Below are 21,390 nucleotides of genomic sequence, written 5' to 3'. Positions count from 1 at the left end.
ATTCCTCTGTAACCACAGACACCCACAGAGTAGGGTGGGGGTACAGGTTCAACGAGAAGTAGATCTGGCCCTGATGCGGGCTCAGAAGGGGAAGCCACATTGCTTGAAGTCGAAGGCAGGGAGGGCAGCGTCTCGCTCACACGCACCCGCTTCAGTTGGCCATGTCATCTGGGTATCCGAGGATCCCTCCACAAGTGTGAGCATGTGATAGTGGCAGATGGAGAAGCCTGCCCCAGCCCACTTTCTCCACCTCAGAGGGCAGGCTCAGCAAGCTCAGAGCATCCTAAATCTCCCGAGAAGTGGGGTACCCGGTACCCCTCAAGTTTCAGTGTGTGCAAGTAGCTGAGTGCAAGCCGACTGGGCTAGCAGGTGTGGGACAGTCTTTTTCCATTGCTCGTACTAGCAATAGAAAATGGCAGTCTCTGAAAGGTTGCCACACTCAGGCCAGACTGCACCACGAAACCCTATGTAGCTGTCAGAAGTGCCCTGTGCACATGTGGTGTGCAAGCACAGGGGAATGGTAAGTGGTCGTTTGTGGGGACAGGAACATGGTTGCCAAGACATGAGGGACTCTAATGAAGGCCTCCCCTCATGGCCCCTGGAGATGGAATTCTCTGGATGGCTGGATCAGTGACGGGAGACTTTTCCTTCTGTGCCTTTGGAAGTTGGGATCATATATGACTTTATTATCTATGCAGAAAAAGTCAACAGATTTCAAAGGAAGTGGCCAAGAAGCCAAACACAGTCAGGCCCAGCTGGATGCCCCGGCTGCCTTTTGGGTTTGACCCAGCTTGGCTTACGCGGTGGCTCCACCTCTAGGGTAATATTTTGGTTTTCACACCCACGGGAAAACCCAGCCAATGGGCATCAGGTTCTGGGCTGGGTGTCTGCCAAGACTGGTTGTGGCTATGACGAAGGCCGGGAATGGCTTGGTTAAATACCTGTGGGGTGACGCAGCCCTGCTAGAGGGAGGGAGAGATGACACTTTTCACAGGTTCCCAACTGCGGCTCTGCGCACACCAGCTGTAAGTTCCCACTCTGCCCCCAATCCTCTTCTAAGCCCCGAGGGCGTAAAACAACAGAAAATCCTGCCTGTGGAGCTAAGGTAGTGAAGCTTTTAGGGAGCTCTGTAGATGTGTTCCCCCAGACTTTCTTTCCTCAAGCTTAGTTTCCCCGGTGCTAAAGGATCTTAGTGGGTAGGACTCACCCCAGTAATAGCTGGCCATTGAAAGACTGAAATTCTCTTTCTGCCTCTAGCTTGCTGCGTGGCCTACGAGGAATCGCCTATGCTCTCTGAGCCTCAGTTTCCTCAGCTGCAATACGAGGACTATCAGTAACACTACCACGGCAGGAGAGGTGCGGGTCTGTTGGTACAAGGCCCGAAAATGTTAGCTGGCTGCGTCATCATTATCACGTCACCAGAAAGGACCAGTAAACATAACAGTAATTGCCTCCCGGGTTGGGAAAAGTTTTGTTTCCATGGAGACAAATGCTGTGAGCTGGGCTGGACCAGACCTGCATGTATTTCTGGGAAAACTGAACTAGCTAGTTTGCATCCAGCCCCGTGGCTGTTGGTGCAGCCAGCCTGAGGTCATAGCATTTGGAGTCATCGAGACCACATGGGAAGTCTGGGGGAAGAAATATACTGTTCTTGATGCCTAGAATCATCTCCTGGCTCCATTGAGAACACTGGCTGTCACCTGTGCACATGGGGTAGATGTCACCGCAAAGGCCCTGCTAACTTAGCTGCTTTGCTATGATCACAGATGCTGTCTGTAGCCAGGTGCCCTTTCTCTCTTGGCCACTTGAGTCTTGAGTGAGGGCAGGAAGGCAGATGGGGCGAGCCATGGCGTTCTGGGGTTCTGCAGAGGAAAGCCACAGGGCTCTGGCTAGTCTCTGGAGGGCTCTATCCTGCCCTTGGCAGGGGAGCAGTGTGCTGGACCACCAGGCTTCTCCCTGCTCCATTCTGAGGGCACTGGTTTGTGACTACAGCTGTGTTCCTGGGTTAGTGCCCCTCAGGTATCACTCAACTCCCCCTGGCCGAGGTAACCAGAGAGGCAGCATTGTCGGGGGGGGGGGGGGTAAGTGAGATACCGTGGTGGCCTCTGGCCTGTGCAAGCAGTCCCACTTGTCTCTGGGAAGAGCACTGACCTTGGAGTCGGATTATCCAGAATGTACTGCTGTGTGGTTTTGGAAGGGGGGGAAAATCACTGTTTACGTAGAATTGGAGCAGTGGGGGTAAAGTGGGGAAAGTCAGTGAGCAGATACAGTGAAAGATAAGGGAGGCGCTCAAGGCACACCTCAGGCTTCGGGTGGACCCAGGAGAGCCACCCCTGCTGTTAGACACCCTCCTGGCCTGGGAAGCTTACTCCTCTGTAGCTTAGGGCTCTGCTCTCCCCTGCACCTCAAAACTGGGCTTCTGTGCAGTTCCTACCTCCAGCGATAGTATCAGTGTTCCATGAGCTGGTTGGGCGAGCGGGGCAAGAACATGCTCAATGTTATTCTGCCATCTCATGGCAGAATTAGGGCCTGGGCCAGAACTGAAAAGTGGATGCTCTTTGCCCAGAACTTAGACAGTTGAGATGAGCAGCTGTGGGGGGAGGTTTGTGAACCTGGAAAAGGATTTTTTAATTATTTGCTTCTCTGTGAAGGAATTGAACTCTAAAACAGAAATCAACAGATGATATGCCACGTGCCATCAAAGTAAGTTTGAGTGGATCCTGTCTGGCCTTGCATTTAGACTTTGGGGCTTGCTATGCGTGTGTGCCTGTGTGCGTGTATGTGTGTGTGTGTGTGTGTGTGTGTGTGTATGTGTGTGTATGTGTATGTGAGTGTGTGTGTATGTATGTATGTGAGTGTGTGTATGTGTATGTGAGTGTGTGTATGTATGTATGTGAGTGTGTGTATGTGTATGTGAGTGTGTGTATGTGTATATGAGTGTGTGCATGTGTATGTGAGTGTGTGTGTGTATGTGTATGTGTGTGTGTGTATGTGAATGTGTGTGTATGTATGCATGTGTATATGAGTGTGTGTATGTGTGTGTGTGTGTGTGTGTGTGTGTGTGTGTGTGTGTGTATGAACTGTGGGCCAGGCTCTGTGCTTTGTGCCTTCCCTCCATTTTTACGGAGGCCTTACAACCCTCTGAGACAGATACTATTAACATTGTCACCTCCCAGACAGGGCGGTCAAGGCCTAGAGAGGTTGCAGTTCTAGCATCAAAGTCAACAGGCAAGATCTGAACTCCGTGGATTTCACCGCCAGTCACTGGCTCAAGGAAGGACAGCTCAGAGGCGGCTCTGCTCTGCACAGATGAATTCCTGCTGAGCAGAGGCTGTGTGGTGCAGGGGCGGGTCGGAAGGCATTTCTCTGTGGGTGCAATAGAGCCACGTGGTGGGAGGACAGAGTCATCGCGCGGTTGGGTGGAAGTCGGTAATGACCGGAACGGCATCTTGTTGACTGTCCCACATTCACATACTGGTGGTAGTTCAAGTTCAGCAAAGCAACATTACCTAATCATTGGTTAACCCTGTCGTAGTGACGATAGGGCAGTGTGGTCTATTGGTTAGGGCCATGTGCTCTGGAGTCACGGCGCGCGTGTGCGTGCGCGCGCGCGCGTGTGTGTGTGTGTGTGTGTGTGTGTGTGTGTATGTGTGTGTGTGTAAGCTGGAGGTTGAGGTTGAGTGTCTTTCTCAATTTCTCTCCACCCTATTTAGTAATTAATGTATTATTTATTGTATTATGTGCATGACATGGGTGCATGCATGTGTAAGCATGTGTGCGTGTGGGTATGTGGCAGGGTGCATGTGTAGAGGGTTCCTCTGTGTAGTGCTGGCTGTCCTGGAACTTTTAGTCCTGACTGGCTTTGAACTCAAAGATCTGCCTGCCTCTGCCCCCCCCCCCCCCCCCGCAAGTCCTGGGATTAAAAGAGAGTGCCACCACCTTGTCCCCCACCATATTTCTTGAGGCAGGCCTCACTCTGAACTTGGTGCTCACTGTTCAGAGCCCAGTCCCTAGTACCGGGGTTACAGATGTGTGCCATGAGTGGCCTGCTGTTTCTGTGGGTGCTGGGAAGCCACACATGGGCTCTCATGCTTGTGCAGCAAGCGTGTGACTTCACCCACTGCGCCCCCCTCCCCAGCCCCCAAAAGTCAGGGCTCTGGCTTCAGATGTGACATCCTCCTTGTCAGCACCTGAGGCTATAGAAAAGTCTCTCACTCTCTTGACCCTCATTGTGTTTGTCTTGGTTTGACTTCTGTTGCTATGGTAAAACACTAAGGCCCAGAGCAAATTGAGGAGGAAATGCTTTATTTGCTTTGTACCTCCCAGTCACAGATGCCTCAGTCATAGCCATCTTGAGAGAAGCCAACTTCTCTGTTGCAGGAACTCAAGCAGGGCAGGAGCCCAGAGGCAGGAACTGAGATAGCAGTCACTGAGGAATGCCACTTCCTGGTTTGCTCAGCTTGCTTCCTAATACAAATCAGTACCACCTGTCCAGGGGTGGCACCACTACAGAGCGAGTTCCAGGGCAGCCAAGGCTATACAGAGAAACCCTGTCTCTACCCCTCCCCCTCCAAAAATAAACGGTAGTGCTGACTGCTCTTTTTGGGGGAGGGTTGGTTATTTTGTTTTTTTGTTTTTTTGTTGTTTGTTGTTTTTGTTTTTTTTGAGACAGGGTTTCTCTGTGTAGGCTTGGCTGTCCTGGACTTGTTCTGTAGACCAGGCTGGCCTCGAACTCACAGCGATCCACCTGCCTCTGCCTCCCAAGTGCTTGGGATTAAAGGCGTGTGCCACCACGCTTGGCTGTGCTGGCCACTCTTAAAGCTGCTGACTCCCAGAAAACTGCAAGTCCCTAAGGGAGATTTCTGCGAATATCCTCAGGGGAGAAGCTTGCACAGCTGGGTGGAAAGCCCCTTACCTTCTCTGACTCTTGCGTAGGGCTCGGGTTCTGTGGCTTAAAGCCCAGCTACCATCTTGGATCAAAAGGTTAAAAATGAACCACCCAAGTCGGGCTGAAGCAGCCTCAAGTTGAGGGAGGAACTGAGACGTTGGTGTCACATAGAGATGGATCATTTCTGGGCAGACTCTATACATTTTAAAAACAAACAAACAAACAAACAAACAGCTGGGGACTGGAGGGATGGCTCAGTGGTTAAGAGCACATGCTGCGGATTCAGAGAACTTCGGTTCAGTTCCCAGAACTCATCCATAACTCCAGTTCTGACCTCCAGAGTACCAGGCACGCATGCGGTACACATATACAAATACAAGCAAGCTCCCATACACGTAAGATAGCAAAATCTGAAACCACCACCGCCGCCGCCGCCACCGCCACCCCGTGATGGATTGGGGAGACGATTCAGTGCTTGAGACCACTGGATTCTCTTCCAGAGGATTGGGGCTTGATTCCCAGTACCCACATGGCAGCTAACAACTGTTTGTTATTTCAGTTCCAGAGGATGTGATGCCTTCTTCTGGGCTCTGTGTGTACCAAGCACACAGGTGGGAGATATATACACATGCAGGCTAAACACCCATACACATAAAAATAAAAAATTACTGTTTTAGAACAATTTTACATTCAAGAGTTATTGCTAAAGCCAGGCATACTAGCACACACCTTTTGTTTTGGTTTTGGTTTTTTGAGACAGGGTCTCTCTGTGTAGTCCTGGACTCGCATTGTAGACCAGGCTGGCCTCGAACTGACAGGGATCCACCTGCCTCTGCCTCCTTAGTGCTGGGATTAAAGGTGTGCGCCACCACCACCCGGCACTAGCACACACCTTTAATCCCTGCACTTGGGAGGCAGAGGCAGGTGGATTTCTGTGAGGTTGAGGCCAGCATGGTCTACATAGTGAGTTCTAGGACAGCCAAGGCTACACAGAGAAACCCTGTCTGGAAAAACTAAAACTAAAACAAAACAAAACCAGGCAGCAGATGACAACAATAAGAATTATTCAGAGATGGTGCAGGGTTCCTGGGTGGTCCAGGCATTCCTCCCACCACTAACATCAGCACGAAAGGACCCCTGCAGGGGTGAAGCTATCCATGGAGACGCTTGCGCCCCTCCCTTTACCGATTACACTGTTGAAATAGGGCTCTTTAAGAAACTGGGATCTCCCCAAGAGTCTCAAGCTGGGAAGAGGACGAAGCTGAAGGCTGTACCAGCCAGAGGAAGAATTGTCTCCGGGAGAGAGATTTCGCTGCTCGGCTCCTCGTGCCTCTGCCCTTCCACTTCAGCACAAGCCTCCTGTCAGGACCCAAGAAGGGCTGGTCGGGAGGGGTCAAGTGGTCCCTGTTATCTCTGCTTTCACGTGTGTCTTTTACCAGCCTGTGGGGAATGGGGTCCAACCCTGTCTTGTTAGGGCTGCTAGGGCCCAGGCTCGTATACTGCATGCATCAGTAACACTAGACTGCGCGTATCACAATTAACCGATATTGCCACATTATCATTAGCTGATAGGTTCACACCTTATCATATTTCCTCAATCCCTGGGCTGAAGGTCCATCCAGGACTGCGTTCTATCCAGCTGCCATGTCTCCTTCGGCTCATTTGGTGTGTGGCAAGTATTTTGTGAATTTTCAGATTACTTCCATGTGTTTGGGTTCCATGTTTGGAGAAGGCCAGCAGAGCTGGCCACACCCCCGATGCCTGCTGCCTTCGGGTGTGTGTTTTTGGAAAGATGTCAGCCCTCTGGCAGGTTGGCCATCACAATGCTACTCTGTTTTTGCCCTCTTCTGTCCTAGGTGCAGCCCATGTTTTGGGAGTGGGCAGTTCCTTCCGGCTGGTCCGGGTGGCCCCACATGCGTATTCAGTATGCGTCTTCATGGAAGTCTGTCTCTTCTTAGTATCGCATAATTGGTTTATGTAGACATGACTCACACATATTTATCTGGGAAGCTGGAGTCCAGGGCGGCTCTGCAGGCCTGTCCAAACAATGCTGTCTGGTCTCTATACGAGCTCCAGCTGGTTTGGCAGACATTTTGACACGGGAGAGGAAGACTGAGTGGGCATCTCTTGTAGCAGCGCGAGGGTCATGCCATCCTCTCCTGCCCCTTCCCTCTGACCTCTACAGTATCTTGCCCTGTCTGACAGGGAAGGCCAAAGCTAGGTACAGGCGAGGGCCGTGAAGCCCAGCCAGGCTGCTGAGCTCTTCGCGCTGGTCCGCTGACCACAGACGGACGCCTCCAGATGCATGGTCAGTCAGAACCTGCTGGGCCCTCAGAGCCTGTCCAGAAGCAGGCAGATCTACAGGTCAGACCCTGGGCCTCACACACACACTCTGGCACTGCACCCATTTTATACCACAAGCCCTTTAAGTCCTGGTGAGGCAGTGTTTTATGTAGCACAAGCTTAATTGCTGAAAGGGGCTGTTTGGATTTCCCTTTTTGTTTTTGAGAGCTGCTCTCACTCTGTAGTTCAGATTAGCTTGGACCTCCCTGCCTCAGCCTCCTGAGTGCTGGGACCAGGGGCTTGTGCCACCAACGCTCCATTACATGCACTCCAGCCTAACAGTAAGCGGAGGGGTTGCATTTCTCCAGGGAGGGAGAGTTATGAGAATCGAATTTTCCTGAAGCAAGTCATACTTATGAGCTTAGAGCTAAGGTGAGTAAGTAATGATAATTATTATCAGTATCTTAATAATTGTGCAGAAATTTCCAGAAACTGAGAGGGAGATGTGTTGGGGATGGGTGGGGGTGTGTGATGGTGGTGGAGGGAGTGAGGAAGGTGGAGATGATGACAACACACTGAATACATGGATGAAATGTTCAAAGGATTAAAAAAAAACATAGTCTGAAATTTATAATATTGATGACTTTGTTTCAGTGTTATAGTTTGCTGAGAGCTCCAGGCTGAGGGGACTGACACTTCATTTTAATTTTAGTATATATATGCTATATAGATCAATAAGTTTAATTTATTTTTAGCCTGGGGTTCTCTAGCCTAAAACCACAGGGGAACACCCCCACAGTTTTTAACAAAGGGATGCTAGCTGGGGACCCCTCATGGTCAGGAAGAAAGTGTTATCAAAGGCTTATGATGGAATCTGGGCCAGCTAGGTGACTGCAAAGGGGGTGTGGGGATGAGCTTTGCTCTAGCTTGGGTACCGTGGAGATGCTGGGGTACTGTGGTGGTATCTCAGTAAATCTCTGAGGTGAGGCCAGGCAGGACAGGATTGAAACCAGAGCTGTGACCGACATGGAAACAGTTGTTCCTCCTCTCAGACACAGTTCGGAGAAATCAAGTCAGGTTTGTGGCCCAGACGTGGTCATGTTGGGTTTTGTCAGACACAGTGGCAGAGAGGCCCTGTTTCTGTCCAGTCACAGGGTATCTCCCCTGATGATGTCCTGTGAGGTCCTTACGTCCCACACAGGTGGGACCTGTCAGCTGTGAGCCTCAGACTGTCTTGCAGGGGCACCTTCTGGGTTCAGTTCGCAGAAGTCAAGCCTGCTTGCCTCTTTCTCAGCTGACATCAGCACCAGTTTGAGTGGCTCTTTTCCCCTTTGAAGAGTGGACTGGGTGTGGCTCGACACGGGACCGAAGCGGAAGTGTGAGACTCTGAAGAGCATGCGTAACACATTGAAACCAACGCACAGGGTCCTGAGCCACCAAGAAGAAGAGTCTTACTCCACACCAGTCATGCAAGCTCTGTGCTCTTTTCCAGGCTGGTGTTCAGGGTCACCCTACAACAACCTCCGCTCTACTGGACTGAGCAGTTGTAATTCTCCAATGGGGGAAGGATAAAATGGTAAAATACCCCTCGATGGGGAGACTGTCAAAGAATGTACAGGTTTTCTAGTGTGTTCACATGTGCACACACAGACACACACAGAGACACAGACACACACACACATAGAGCATAGGAAGCATCTTGTCATTTAAGCTGTTGTGCCCCACAGTACATCCCTCTGCTCACACGTCTTGCCAATGTTCACTGAAATGACTCATTGGTCTGGTTCAAGGCCTCTGGCGTCTGTGGCATCATCAATATTGGATCCTCAATGAGATTCCTTCTGCTTATCCCTGTGTCAGGGAGATCCTGCAGCTTTGGATCAGCAGGGCCGGCCCTTTCACACACCCTAGCAGTTCACTGATGATATAGATGTTGGGGTGGGCCAACTCAAAACCCTGGATCTGGGTGGTAGCTGAGCTGGTCAGGCTGCTGGCTCTTCCTTGCGTGCACCACCAGGGTGAGCTCTCCAGCACTGCTCCTCTTGCTAGGCCACCCAGTGCTGCCATCGACAGAGGCAGGGTCAGCTCTCAATGCTCTCAGGGCTAGCTCGCCCACACCCACACCTCCCGAACTAGCTCCACTGTGCTGCCCAGTTGGGGCATGGGGCCCACTCTCCCAAGTACTGCAGCGGGGGAGGGGCTGGGCCAGCTCTCCTCACATTCTCACACTCTCTGGCTGGCTCACCCTTGTCTTCGCCATCAAAGCCATCTCCACTGTTGCCCAGGCAAGGTGCAGGGCCTGCTTTCCTAAGTGCTACAGACAGCAAGGGGGCAGGGATAGCTCCCCAATTCTCATGACCTCGGGGCCAGCTCTCTCAACTACTGTAGGTAGTGAAGGGGGAGGGGGAGGAGGAAGAGGTAAGGAGGAGGGGGACAGGAGAGGGCATCATCTTCATGTCCACTCCACCTCACAGCAGTCAAGTGGTGGGGCCAGCTCACCTGCCCTTCTGCCTCTACTGTGTTGCCCAGGCAAAGTGCAGGCCCTGCTCTCCTGAGTGCCACAGCCAGCAATGGACAGGGCCAGCTCTCCTGCTCTCATGACCCTGGGGCCAGATCTTCCAACTGTCACAGGTGGTGAGGGTTGAGGGTGGGGGAGGGCATCACCCCCGCACCCGTGCCACCTCACAGCAGTGGAGTGCCAGGGCCAGTTCTCCCTCTCTCATGTACAAATCACTTTTCCATATTAAGCAAGCACGTGATCAGGTTCTACAAATAATTTTATTTGTTATTTCATGTTTTGTCTGATTGTATGTCTGTGTACTATGTGTGCCTGGTGCCTGGTGGAGGCCTAAAGAGGGCAGGGCTGTGGATTCCTTGGAACTGAAGTTACAGATGATTGTGAACTACCTTGTGTCTCTGGGAACCAAACCCTACTTCTTTGGAAGAGCATCCAGTTCTCTTAACCACTGAGCCGTCTCTTCAGATGTAGAAGATAGGAAAGCTGCTTTCAGGAGCTGGCTTGGCCAGATACTGGGCCTTTGGCACAGCACCTTTCCTTTGATCTGAAGTACAGTGTGATGGTTGGAGTCCAGGAGGGAAGCGTGAGATACATGGGGACAAAAAGACAGTAAAGGCGGAGGCTGGAGAGATGGCTCGGGATTTAAGAGCACTGTCTGCTCTTCCAGAGGTCTTGAGTTCAATTCCCACTTACAGGCACCTGTAATGAGATTTGGTGCCCCCTTCTGGTATGCAGGTGTACATGCAGGCAGAACACTGTGCATATAATAAATAAACAAATCTTTAAAAAAAAAAAAAGACAGCAAAAGCCGAGGGTTCATTTCATGGAGGAGCTGGCCTGTCAACATTTGCCCACTTTACACAGAGACGAATGGATTTTTGCCTACTCTGATGAAGGCTGGGCAGTAGCAGTGCACGCTTTTAATCCTAGCACTAGGGAGGCAGAGGCAGGTGGATCCCTGCGAGTTCAAGGCCAGCCTGGTCTACAAAGCAAGTCTTGGACAGCCAAGGATACACAGAGAAACCCTGTCCGGAAAAAAACCTAAATAAAAATAAAAATAAGATAAATAAACTACTCTGATGAGACGCTGCAGTGGACACACATGTGTTGTTCCTTGCTCAGTTAACTATATCAGCTCTGCCAGTTGCTGGCCTTCATGACCCCTGGCCTTGTACTGGGCAAGAAGGACTGTTCTCTTGCTTTAAGGTTCTGGTGTCGCCATGTTGAAGTTCTTATATTTGAACTTGATGCTGGAAGAGAGATCTGATCAGACAGTGGATGTGCACGTGAGGAAAGAAGTGGGTATCTGCAGCTCACGGGTGGTGTGCGCCGCCTCCCCTACTCCCCATGAGCATAGAACTGTGGGAAGCCCACATGTATGGACACTTGGAGAGACCCAAATCGAACACAGGTGGCCGCCTAAGCTGTGGCTCCTGGAGCCCATCGGCACCCCTTACCACAGAGCCCGTCAGTGGGCACGATGCCGAATGCTTGCTTTTGTTACTAAGACTGGAGTTCTTGGATGTGCGCAGATAAACAGTATCATTTATCCATTTGGGTTGAAGCCAGTCTTTTCTTAGAAGTGTAGTGTATCCGTGGCGCATCAGGAGGGTCCTAGAAACTAGGTGCCTGTGTCACAGAGAAAGGCATATGCTGTGTAACTGCCACTGAATTCTACAAAAATCATATTTTTCCTAGAATGTCTTTTTTTTTCTCTTTTTAGTGTGTGTGAACATGTCTGCTCCCTCCCCCTCACATGCCTGCCTTCATGTAAAGACACACTTAGGGAGAAGCGTAAGACCAATGATGGGGGCGGGGTCTCAGAAACTGAACACACCTGCAGCCCTCACGGAGGTCAGGACCCTAGTCACTGTGCCGGAGCCTCCTCCAACGGAAACCCCTCCCACTGTCTGACATTCCCACTGTTTACTCATTTCCCCCCTGTTGATTCTTAGAGGCTAATGTGCTTTCTGCACCCTGGCTCCTGTCACAGCCCTTAGGCCCAGAGACAGAGATGCAGGGCTGTTTAACTATCTTTTACCTTTCTGTTGGGCTTAGTCTCAAACTCTGTTCCTTGGAACCCCTAGATCATATTCCAAACAGCAGGAAAGTTGCAGCTTCCTGGACTAGCGTCTGTGACTTTGGGGTCAATAGCCAAGTTGCAATGAGCAAGAAGCAGGAGGTGACAGGAAAACACAGTTGTATCCTAGGCCACCCTTAGCACAGTGACCACCAGTCGCATTGTGGTGTGGGTCCTAATGCGCTGCTCTCGTAATCTACTCTGTCCCCAGAGTCTAGGCACGGTGGCCCCCAGACCCTGGGTTGGGCCAGCCAGGAGGCACTCAGGATCCCCTGCTCTCTGCCAGGGCTCTGAGCCTGGTGCAGCAGCAGGACACTTGCCTGGCATGTGCTCATGTGTCCTGAAACCACAGCAGGACAGTCAGGAAGCCAGGCACCTGAACGAAGGCCCTGTCTCTTGTGAGGCAAGGGAGCCGGGCAGTGAGCTTCGTTTTCTATGAGGAGGTCCAGCTGATGTCACTCCAGCTGAGCGTCCAATCGCTTTCCTTCCACCAGGTCACAGGGGAGTGTGACAAAGATAAGCCGCACTCTAGAGCAGGTGTTTCGGGTCTACAGGACCCCTGTAGCCCCTTGCATGAGGCTTTAGGCATATGATAGTCTTTCCTGTGCCTTAGTTTCCCCACCTGTGAAAGGAGGTGTTCGTAGGCTATCACTGAGTGGTTATTGGGTTCTGGGGATATCTGAAGACAGGTTCCCCTGCAGTAGTTAGCATGGAAAGTAATACCATAAGATGCCACAGAGCATGTCTGCCTGATGACTTACCAGCTTACAAGGATCTTACAAGCCCCACCTTCCCTCTGCAAGGGGGCAAAGCTAGAGAGAACACAGTCCTCTGTGTTTCTTGCAGCAGTGCTATGCCTGGGGCACTGAATTAGTGCCATGGGGACGTAGAAGTCAACTAGAAATGGACAGTTCTTCCAGGGTATGGTCACCTGGACCCTGACTTCTTCTCCACAGTAGGAACCCTAAGTAGAGGCAGAGCCATGAAGAGCCCTGGCTGTAGGCTGGACATCAGAATTTATTCTTAGCATGCTAGGGCCACCGAGGGCATTAGCCGGGAGGAACACAGGGAGCTGAGGTCCTCTTAGGAGGATAAGGGACCAGGCTGGCTGGGAGAGTGTGGCTAGAGGGTGTGTAGGCTCTGCATCCTATTCCCTTCCTACCACTTAGGAGATGGCATCATTGTGTCAGTTCCCCTGTCCAGGGAAGAGAGCTCTGACTGGGGACAGCAGAGCTACTGACTAGACATGCATATTCTGTGCCAGGTTTATTGAATCCACGGAATTTTGGCTCCATTAGCTTAGCCTGTATCCTAACGTCTCTGAGCCCCGGTGTCCACACCTGTAAGACAGGACAATACAGCAGCCCTCTGGGGGCCAGGTAAATGATATTCGGGTAGATGTCACCAAGAGCAACAGCCAAAGGCTGGTACCCCATGTGTCTCCAGCTGACTTCAGGAAGGAGTCCTTCTGTCCCTCTGTAGCCAAAGGCCAAGGCATGCATTTACCCCCTTCCTCTCTCTAATGGCCAGGCTCAGGGCAGTGGACAGGGAAGACCTTTGACCCCAGATGGTCCAGTGGTGGCATCTGGAGGACTTCCAGATGATGGCAGTAGGAGAGTCCTCTGCTTACAGGCAGCAAATGAAGTGTAGACAGGCAGACATTTTTCAGACCCACAGTGAGTCAAGGGAGTGAAACAGCAGGAGCTCTGTGTGTGTGTGTGTGTGTGTGTGTGTGTGTGTGTGTGTGTGTGTGTGTGTGTGTGTGTGTTCTCATGTTTGGAAGGCCACATTCTTCTTTCACTTGCACCCCGGCCTCCAGTCACGCTGGCCTCCTGTGGCTACAGAAATTCTCCAAGCTTGTGTCAACCTCGGGGCCTTTGCATTGTTCATTCTTCCTACAGCTCTTTGTCTCTGTCCCCTGTTACTACTAGTCCTTGATGTAAAGACCATCCCCTTAGGGATTGGAGAGATGGCTCAGCGAGTAGGAACACTTGATGCTCTTGCAGAGGACCCCAGTTCCGTTCCCAGACCCCACATAGTGGCTCACAACCATTTGTAACTCTGGCTCCAGGGGATCTGGTATTTTCTTCTGACCTTCTTGGGTGCTAGGCCTGCACATGGCTCTTATACATACATGCAGGCAAAACACCCACACATGTAAAATAATGTGTTTTTTTCTTGTTTGTTTCTTGTTTGATTTTGAAACAGGAGCTCATTCTGTGCCCCTCCCTTTGTAGACCAAGCTGGCCTTGAACTCACAGAGATCTGCCTGCCTTTGCTTCCTGAATACTTGGATTAAAGGCATGCACCGCCACTCCCAGCTAAAATAAATAAATCTTATAAAAAACCCCACCTCCTTAGGGCTGAGAGAGTCTTGGTCAGCAAGGTGCTGGATACACAAGCAGAAGAACCTGTGTTTAGATCTCTAGCACCACGTAAAAGCTGGGCATGGTGGGGCATGTCTGTGATCCCAGCACTGGGAAGGCAGACACAGGAAGAGATTCCTGGTGCCCATTGGCCAGTCATTCTGGGAGCTCCAGGTTCAGTGGGAGACCCTGTCTCAAAACACAATATGGAGAGCATTGAGGAAGACATGTAATGCAAACCGCTTGTCTTTCCAGCACACACACACACACACACACACACACACACACACACACACACACACACCAGAGCTCCTCCTTAGAGGTCTCTCAGTTGTTTCCTCTGTAATTCTCTCTGGTCTGTCCTGCATATTGTTGGCATTTGCGGTGTATTCTTTATTCACTTCATCTTGACTTCTTTTTTTAAAAAAAATATTTATTTATTTATTATGTATGCAGTACCCCGCCATGTATGCTTGCAGGCCAGAAGAAGGTAGTAGGTCACATTACAGATGGTTGTGAGCCACCATGTGGTTGCTGGGAATTGAACTCAGGACCTCTGGAAGAGCAGTCAATGCTCTTAACCTCTGAGCCATCTCTCCAGCCCATCTTGACTTCTTTTAATTTGCTCTTTGGCCATCTTCCCCTAAGCCTGTTCAGTGCAGTGAGGTGGGTTGTGGATATCTGCTTATACACTGCTCCATCTCCACTACCCAGCCAGGCCTTGGTCCAGGTAGGTCGTCAACCAGTCACAGCCTTACAAGTGAATGCCCCCCCCCCCCCCCCCGTAAGGAATGAGTGAACAGACATCAACCCACCAGGTCCAGTGCACATCTCTGGAAAGCTGCTCTATCAAAGAGGTGCTGCTGCTGTTGCCAAGGCAACACTCTGCCTGCTTTCCAAAGCATCTTTAAAAGAGAAGAAATAGCTCACACAGACAGTGATGGGAAGGAGAAAGCAGAAGAGGAACCATTTGTGAAGCCACTGAGGAGCCCTTCCACAAAGGCTGCCTGTTTTCTCCTCTCTCCCCTAAGGACCACCTTCCCTGTTGCACCTGGTTAGGTCCCTGGTATGGACACAGTGAAATCCAGTGTAGACACAGCCTTTGCCGGCCACATATGGTGCTTTTAGGAGCAGTGTGTGCTGCCTGCCTGGCTCCACCAGGACCCATCAAGCACCAATGAGAAGAACAGGCTGGCCTCAGAGGTCTTTCCAGAAAGTTCCTTTAGTCTTTGCCCTGCAGCTTGGTCCTCAAGCCACCCCTGTCCCTGCGGGGCATGCCCAGCCACTGTGGTGACTCTGCACTGCTGTCCTGAGGGCTGTCAGGAGTTGGCAGGTGTTTCGTGGGACACTGAATGCCAGAGAGGATTGGAACCTTGCCTGGGGTCTCTGGGCAGGGCACCTCAGGTTTCCTGATGATGTAGGTCAGCCTGGGGCTCAATTGGCACCCAAGGCAAGACTTGGGGGCAGGAGTAGTGGTGGGGAGACAGAGAAGAGGAAATGGAACTCCTCCTGGCTCCCTGCTTCCTGCAAACAAGACTTGGCTTGGTCTGAGTTGTTCCACCCTGCGGGGATATGATCATGTGACCTGGCTTTGGCCACTCAGAATCCCTGGCCCACGCTAACCAGAGAGGATCGACCTTAGCTGGAACCAGTTGAGGACCTGGAACTAGCTGTTCCTGCAACCGCCCCATGTTTGTGAGGGAACCCAACTTCAGGGCGCTGTTTCTGTGTCTGGCATGAAGGAAGGAGGCTGAGAGGGCAATATGGCTATTTAGAAGCAGGAGTCCAAGGGTGAACTGACAGAGGTGCTGCCCCCTGGGGCCCACAGCTTTGCTTTGTTCTACTTCCCAGCATCATGCAGTGGTTTAGAAACATCACAACACAGAGCAAAATGCTGTGGACACAAGAGTAGGATGCTCCCTGCTTGCCTGGATCAGGAGAGGTAACACATATTAGGGAGGCGAGTGAACGTGCGTGCGTGGGTGCATGCGTGAGTGTGTGTGTGTGTGTGTGTGTGTGTGTGTGTGTGTGTGTGTAAGCCAGATGTCACCCATTAGGAGGTATCCTTTCTGTCTTTCACTCAGATCTGTAGCTTGCCCATTAGACCAGACTGACTGGCCAGGGACCCACCTGTCTCTCCCTCCTCAGTGCTGCAGGTACAGGGGCATGTCACTGTGCTCATCTTTTCATATGGATTTTGGGGATTAAGGTCAATTTCTCATGATGTGTCCATGTGGATATTTTATTAACTAGGCCATCTCCTCAGCCCAGGAGCTAGCGTTCTTGGCCACCTGCTTCCTACCGGGAGACCGGGACACTGGCACATGTGGCTTCATTCCTCCATAGCACAGCACAGCACTGCTAGAAGGGAGCATTGCTGGGCCCATTTCTCAGGCAGGACAATAAAGGCCACAGGAAGCTGAGCCACTGGCCTAGGGTCTCAGGGCCAGGGTGACCCCCAAACTCTGCCCACTCTCATATGCTAAATAAAGTTCTGCTGGGTAAATGCTGAGGGAGGCGATTTGAGTTTTCTGCCTGCAGCAGCCTGATGCTAAGTCCTTTCCAGTCCTGTTGGAAATTCCCCTGCATTGTTGGACCCCAGGGAGGCTGGAGGCCATCCTGGCAGGCCTAGCTTGATCAGGAGACCTGAGAAAGGTGCTTCCTGGCTGGGCTGGGTGCCAGGGGATTATAACAGCACTGTAAGGACCATGGAAGGGGACACAGTGGTGCACCAGGCAAGAGTGGCTGTGGCCCCCCTTTTCTAAGTTAAAGCTTCTTAGGGGTCATGGGTTCCTATGACTGCCAGTTAAGGCTGAGACTTCATCTCCTTCAGGGATAGAGGCGCAGCCCTATGTCGGATGAGGCCCTAACTTGGGAGCAGTTAGGATCTCCTGGTGGGTGTCAGGCCTGACAGTTGCTGGGCTGAGCCAGAGTGGTCCTCATAGCCAGCAAAGGTGGGGTGTAGAGCTGGAGGTGGGGGCATATTCCTAGGGCTCCTCCTCATGATGGGTGGGAACCAGCTTTTCCAAGGGAATCCTTGGCCCTGAGGTGGGACAAATAGGGCTTCTTTAGAAGATATGTGTGTATGTGTGTGTGTGTGTGTGTGTGTGTGTGTGTGTGTGTGTGTGTGTGTGTGTTCCTATGCATTTATGTACATGTGGAGGCGAGAGGTCAACTCACACCTTCCTCAGCCACTTCTCCACCATACTTTCCCCTCTCGCCGGGTCAGCTAGGTTGGCTGGCCAGCAAGCTCCAGCAAGCACTTGGTCTCTGCCTCCTCCATGCTGATCACAGGTCCTCACGGCCACAATCAACTTTTTACATGGGTGCTGCGGATCTGAATTCTGGTCCTCATACTTGGGTGGTAAGAGTTTTACCACTGGTTGTGGTGGTGTACACTGGTAAGATTTGCTGAAGGAGGCAGAGGCAGGAAGATCACAAGTTCAAGGCCAGCCTGGACTACACATAGCTGGATGTGGTGGCACGCACCTTTAATCCCAGCCCTCAGGGAGGCAGAGGCAGGCAGATTGCTGTGAGTTCGAGGCCATCCTGGTCTACAGAGGGACAACCAAGGCTACCCAGAGAAATCCTGTCTCAAAAAACCAAAACCAACCAACCAACCAAAATAACAACAACAAAAACCCAAAACCAACCAAACAAGAAAAATAAAAGAATTTTACCAGCTACCAATGGAGCCATCTCCTCAGTCTTCATTTTCAAACAAATAAATTTGGAGAAAGCCATTTCCCCTCAGCCCTTCCTGGTGGCCACAAGGCTTGGGAACACATGAAAGGCTCTGACAAGTCTTGCAGTTACAAAAGCCTGTCCTTTTTATTTAACTTTCTCTCTCTCTTCATCCAAAGTAGGTTAGAGAGGAGCCTTAGTTATTACTTATTGAACACACTCTAGGGCACGCTGGAGTAAAAAGATCCCCTCTCATACTTCCGAGAGACTATGTCTGACTGTCAGCCATTGAAGTGCAGGGGCCACAGAGCCCTGGGAAATGACGGCTCGCACTGGGGGGCGGGAACCATGGCCAAGCCTTGGGAAGAAAGTCTGCAGACATCTCAAGGCTAGGGAAACTTGGAATTGGAGAAGGGCGGGGATGGCTCTCAGCCTCCCCTGGAGGAGGGCAACCCCTCCGTCTTGAAGATTCTCCTACCTGGTGAAACCCCAGTCTGCCTCAGGTCATGGCAGGGAAATCCCTGCAGGAGGCAGGCAGGAGAAGGTTCTGGGTACCACAGAGGCAGTGCCTCAAAATAGAGAGGTTCATGGAGGCAGGTGACTATTTGTAATTTGGAGGCAAGGTAAGCTGGCTCTGGTGTCCCAGAATCTCAAGGATGAGCCTTGGGCACTGATTTCTGGGTGGGGCCCAGCTTTCAGTCTCTGCAGGTCTATGTGTCAAGCACTCATTGGCCGCAACATCATGCGTGTGCCGTGCAGTGAGTAGGCGGGGCCCCGGAAGTACTGCCAGCGGATGCCGTTGAGCTTGTTCAAGTGTTGATGAAATGGATAGTAGATGCCATTGAGGTTGGAGAGGCCACAGGCGTCAAACCACCACCCTAGTGGAAGAGGAAGGATGGAGAATTTGGGGAGGTGGGATGGGATGACCTGGATTCAGGGAAGATAAGGCTGATGGGCTGTCATCTTGGGGTGCCAGCTTCTTGAAGGTGGTGGGCTGGATATGGGCAGAGATGAAGCCAGGGCGGATGAGCTCCAACCAGGCTCTGGCATGCTCTTCTGCTCTCTCTAGTGGACTCTGTGTTTGTGGGTATCCCTCTGTGTTTCCTCTGTCTGTATCTCTCTTTTGCTCTCTCTTCCCTTGGGGTTCTGTCTCCAGTGTGCTCTACACAACTCCTGCCGGACGATTGGGCTTTATTCTCTCCTTATTGTGAGCTGGAACCTGCACCTCTCTGTCTCTGCCACTTTGCGTTCCTGTTGGCTTCCTTTGGTCCCTGCCTCTGTGACTTGCGTCTCTTCTGTCAGTGCTTTTCCCATTCCATCTCCATCCTCTAGTTTCTGTCCGGAGCAATGCCAGGAGCATTGCCTGGCATAGAGATGGGGAAGGGAGCAGCCCTCCCTGCCTCCGGTCTCCCCAACGCTGTTTTCTACCTGGCCTGGGGAGTAGGGGAATCCTCAGACAAGAGGGTAGGTTTGATGGGCGTCATGCTTCCCAGAAGCACGCTTGGCATCTCCCAGCTGGTCTCTAAGGAAATCTAGGGGTGTTTCTACTGAAGGTACAACTCTATGTGGCCTCCAGTGACCTGGAAAAGGGAGGTTTGGCTAGAGTCTCAACAGGAACACCCACCTCCAGTGATCATCTGGATACACCCACCTACAGACAGCCTTTGGACACGCCCACCTCCAGACAGCATCCGGACACGCCCACCTCCAGACAGCATCTGGACACGCCCACCTCCAGGCAGCATCTGGACACGCCCATCTCCAGACAGCATCTGAGCACACTCGTCATCATCTGAACACGCCCACCTCCAGACAGCATCTGGACATCCACCTTCACATATCATCTGGACATACCTACCTCCGCATCCAGACGTCATCCGGACACACCCACCTCCAGACGTCATCTGGACACGCCCACCTCTAGACAGCATCTAAGCACACCCACCCACCTCCAGCCATCATCTGAACACACTCACCTCCAGACATCATCTGAGCACATTTGCACATGCAGTTGTCATTGTCCATGTCACTGGTGCTGAACTTGGTGCCCTGTGGAGCCAGGCTGTTCTTGAACCCTGCTGAGCTGCTGCTGCTCCCATTCACAGAGAAGCTGGAGGCAGTGGGGAGGTAGGGTAAGGGAGGGATACGGGTTAGGTTGGGGCAAGAGTTTCCTTCCTGTTGTTTTTGCACGGGAAGCCCAGGCTGCTCTGACGCCAGGGCCACCGTCCCTACTAGTGGTCCTCCTTACTTGCTGGCCTGGGATCTCAACACTTACTGTTGCCGGGCCCTTTTTAACTTGCTGAGTTTGGGTCCTAGAGAGCTGTGAGTGGGAAACACAGAGTAAGGATAAAAGCTAATGGTCCTTTGAGCACATGCTCTGGGCCAGGCACTGTCTTGAGGCTAGTTCATTTTCATCTAAACCTCACAATACCTTTTTTTTTTCTTCTATATGAGGAAATGAGGATGCCAAGAGCCAAAAGGACCTTCTCAGGTTCTCAGACTCAGTAATCCTCAGAGCCGGAGTCCAGGCTGGAGTGGCCCAGTAGGGGCAGGGCTATATGCCCTTTGCCTACAGCCACGCCATTCAGCATAGCAACCGCTCTGTTCCATGCCACAAGGCCTTATTGGCCACTCCAGCCCACGTGGATCAACCCTTAGGAAACCCCCAGAGAAGGGACAAAGACCCTCTATTCCTTTGCCAGACTGTGTGTGAATATGTCCAAGTCTCCAGGGTGATAACGGCTGTGGGGTAGGGGTGCAGCAGACTGCCTGGATTCAAACCCCAGCATGGCCAACTGGTCACCGCCAACCTTTGCAAAGGCATCTTCACTCCATGGGATTGGGGAACATGTGATCCAGATGGATGCCTACTCTGCTGTTTTTTTTTTTACATGTGTGTGTATATATGTGTAGGTGTATGTATGTGTGCATATACACAAGTGTACATATACGTTTGTGTGTATGTGCAGGCCAGAAGACAATCTTGAGCATCCTTCCTCAGACATAACCTCAGTGGCCCAGTGAGCTCCGTGAGCCTTCTGTCTCCACTTTCCCCAGCACTGTAGGTGCACATGGCACCATGCCTGGCTTTAAAATTTTGGGCTCTGGGGATTCATTTTGGGTCCTTATGATCAAAAGGCATAAACTTTATTGACTGGGAGACCTCTCCAGCCTCTCTCTGCCATTTTTTGAGAATATCTCACTTTTTGGGATTCCCCCTTAAAAAAAAAAAAGACTTATTTGCCACAAGACTTGCCTCTCCCAGGAGAGCTCTTTGATTTTCCAGGTTCTCTAGGCTCCTGGTTAGTTCCCTCTGGAAGCTACTGCCTCTCTGGAGGAAGTGGGTTGCCTCTGAACATGTCTGACCCCTACTCCACTGCCACTGCATTAGGATACAGCTTTGAGGAGGTAGGTCCAGGCCAGAGTCTTTCCCAAGTGACCAGCACATGCCTGGCTTCTTCAATACTCTGTCATTAGGGCTCCACAGCCAATTAAATCTATGCCGCTTCTTGAGGCACAGTAGAGCTGGGAGCAGGGAGCTATCCATGGTTCAGAGGTGTACACCCAGATT

General features: G+C 51.6%; 1 protein-coding gene across 1 annotated transcript in view; it reads right to left on the bottom strand.

The window, feature by feature from the left end:
• Positions 1–17,261: 17,261 nt before the first annotated feature.
• The window catches only part of ANGPT4 (angiopoietin 4), a 37,155-nt gene continuing 33,026 nt past the window's right edge, over positions 17,262–21,390 (bottom strand). Inside the window, exons 8-9 of the mRNA XM_084775334.1 lie at positions 19,796–19,929; positions 17,262–18,697 (exon numbers count right to left, since the gene is read on the bottom strand). Coding sequence (XP_084631460.1) covers positions 18,537–18,697; positions 19,796–19,929 — 295 coding nt within the window. The 3' untranslated portion in view covers positions 17,262–18,536. The remainder of the gene's footprint in view (positions 18,698–19,795; positions 19,930–21,390) is intronic.

This window comes from Acomys minous, assembly GCF_964271855.1.
Source record: "Acomys minous genome assembly, chromosome: 3".
NCBI classification, from domain to species: Eukaryota; Metazoa; Chordata; class Mammalia; order Rodentia; family Muridae; genus Acomys; species Acomys minous.
Note: the sequence above shows the minus strand (reverse complement) of the source record. Positions and strands in the feature narration are given on the sequence as shown.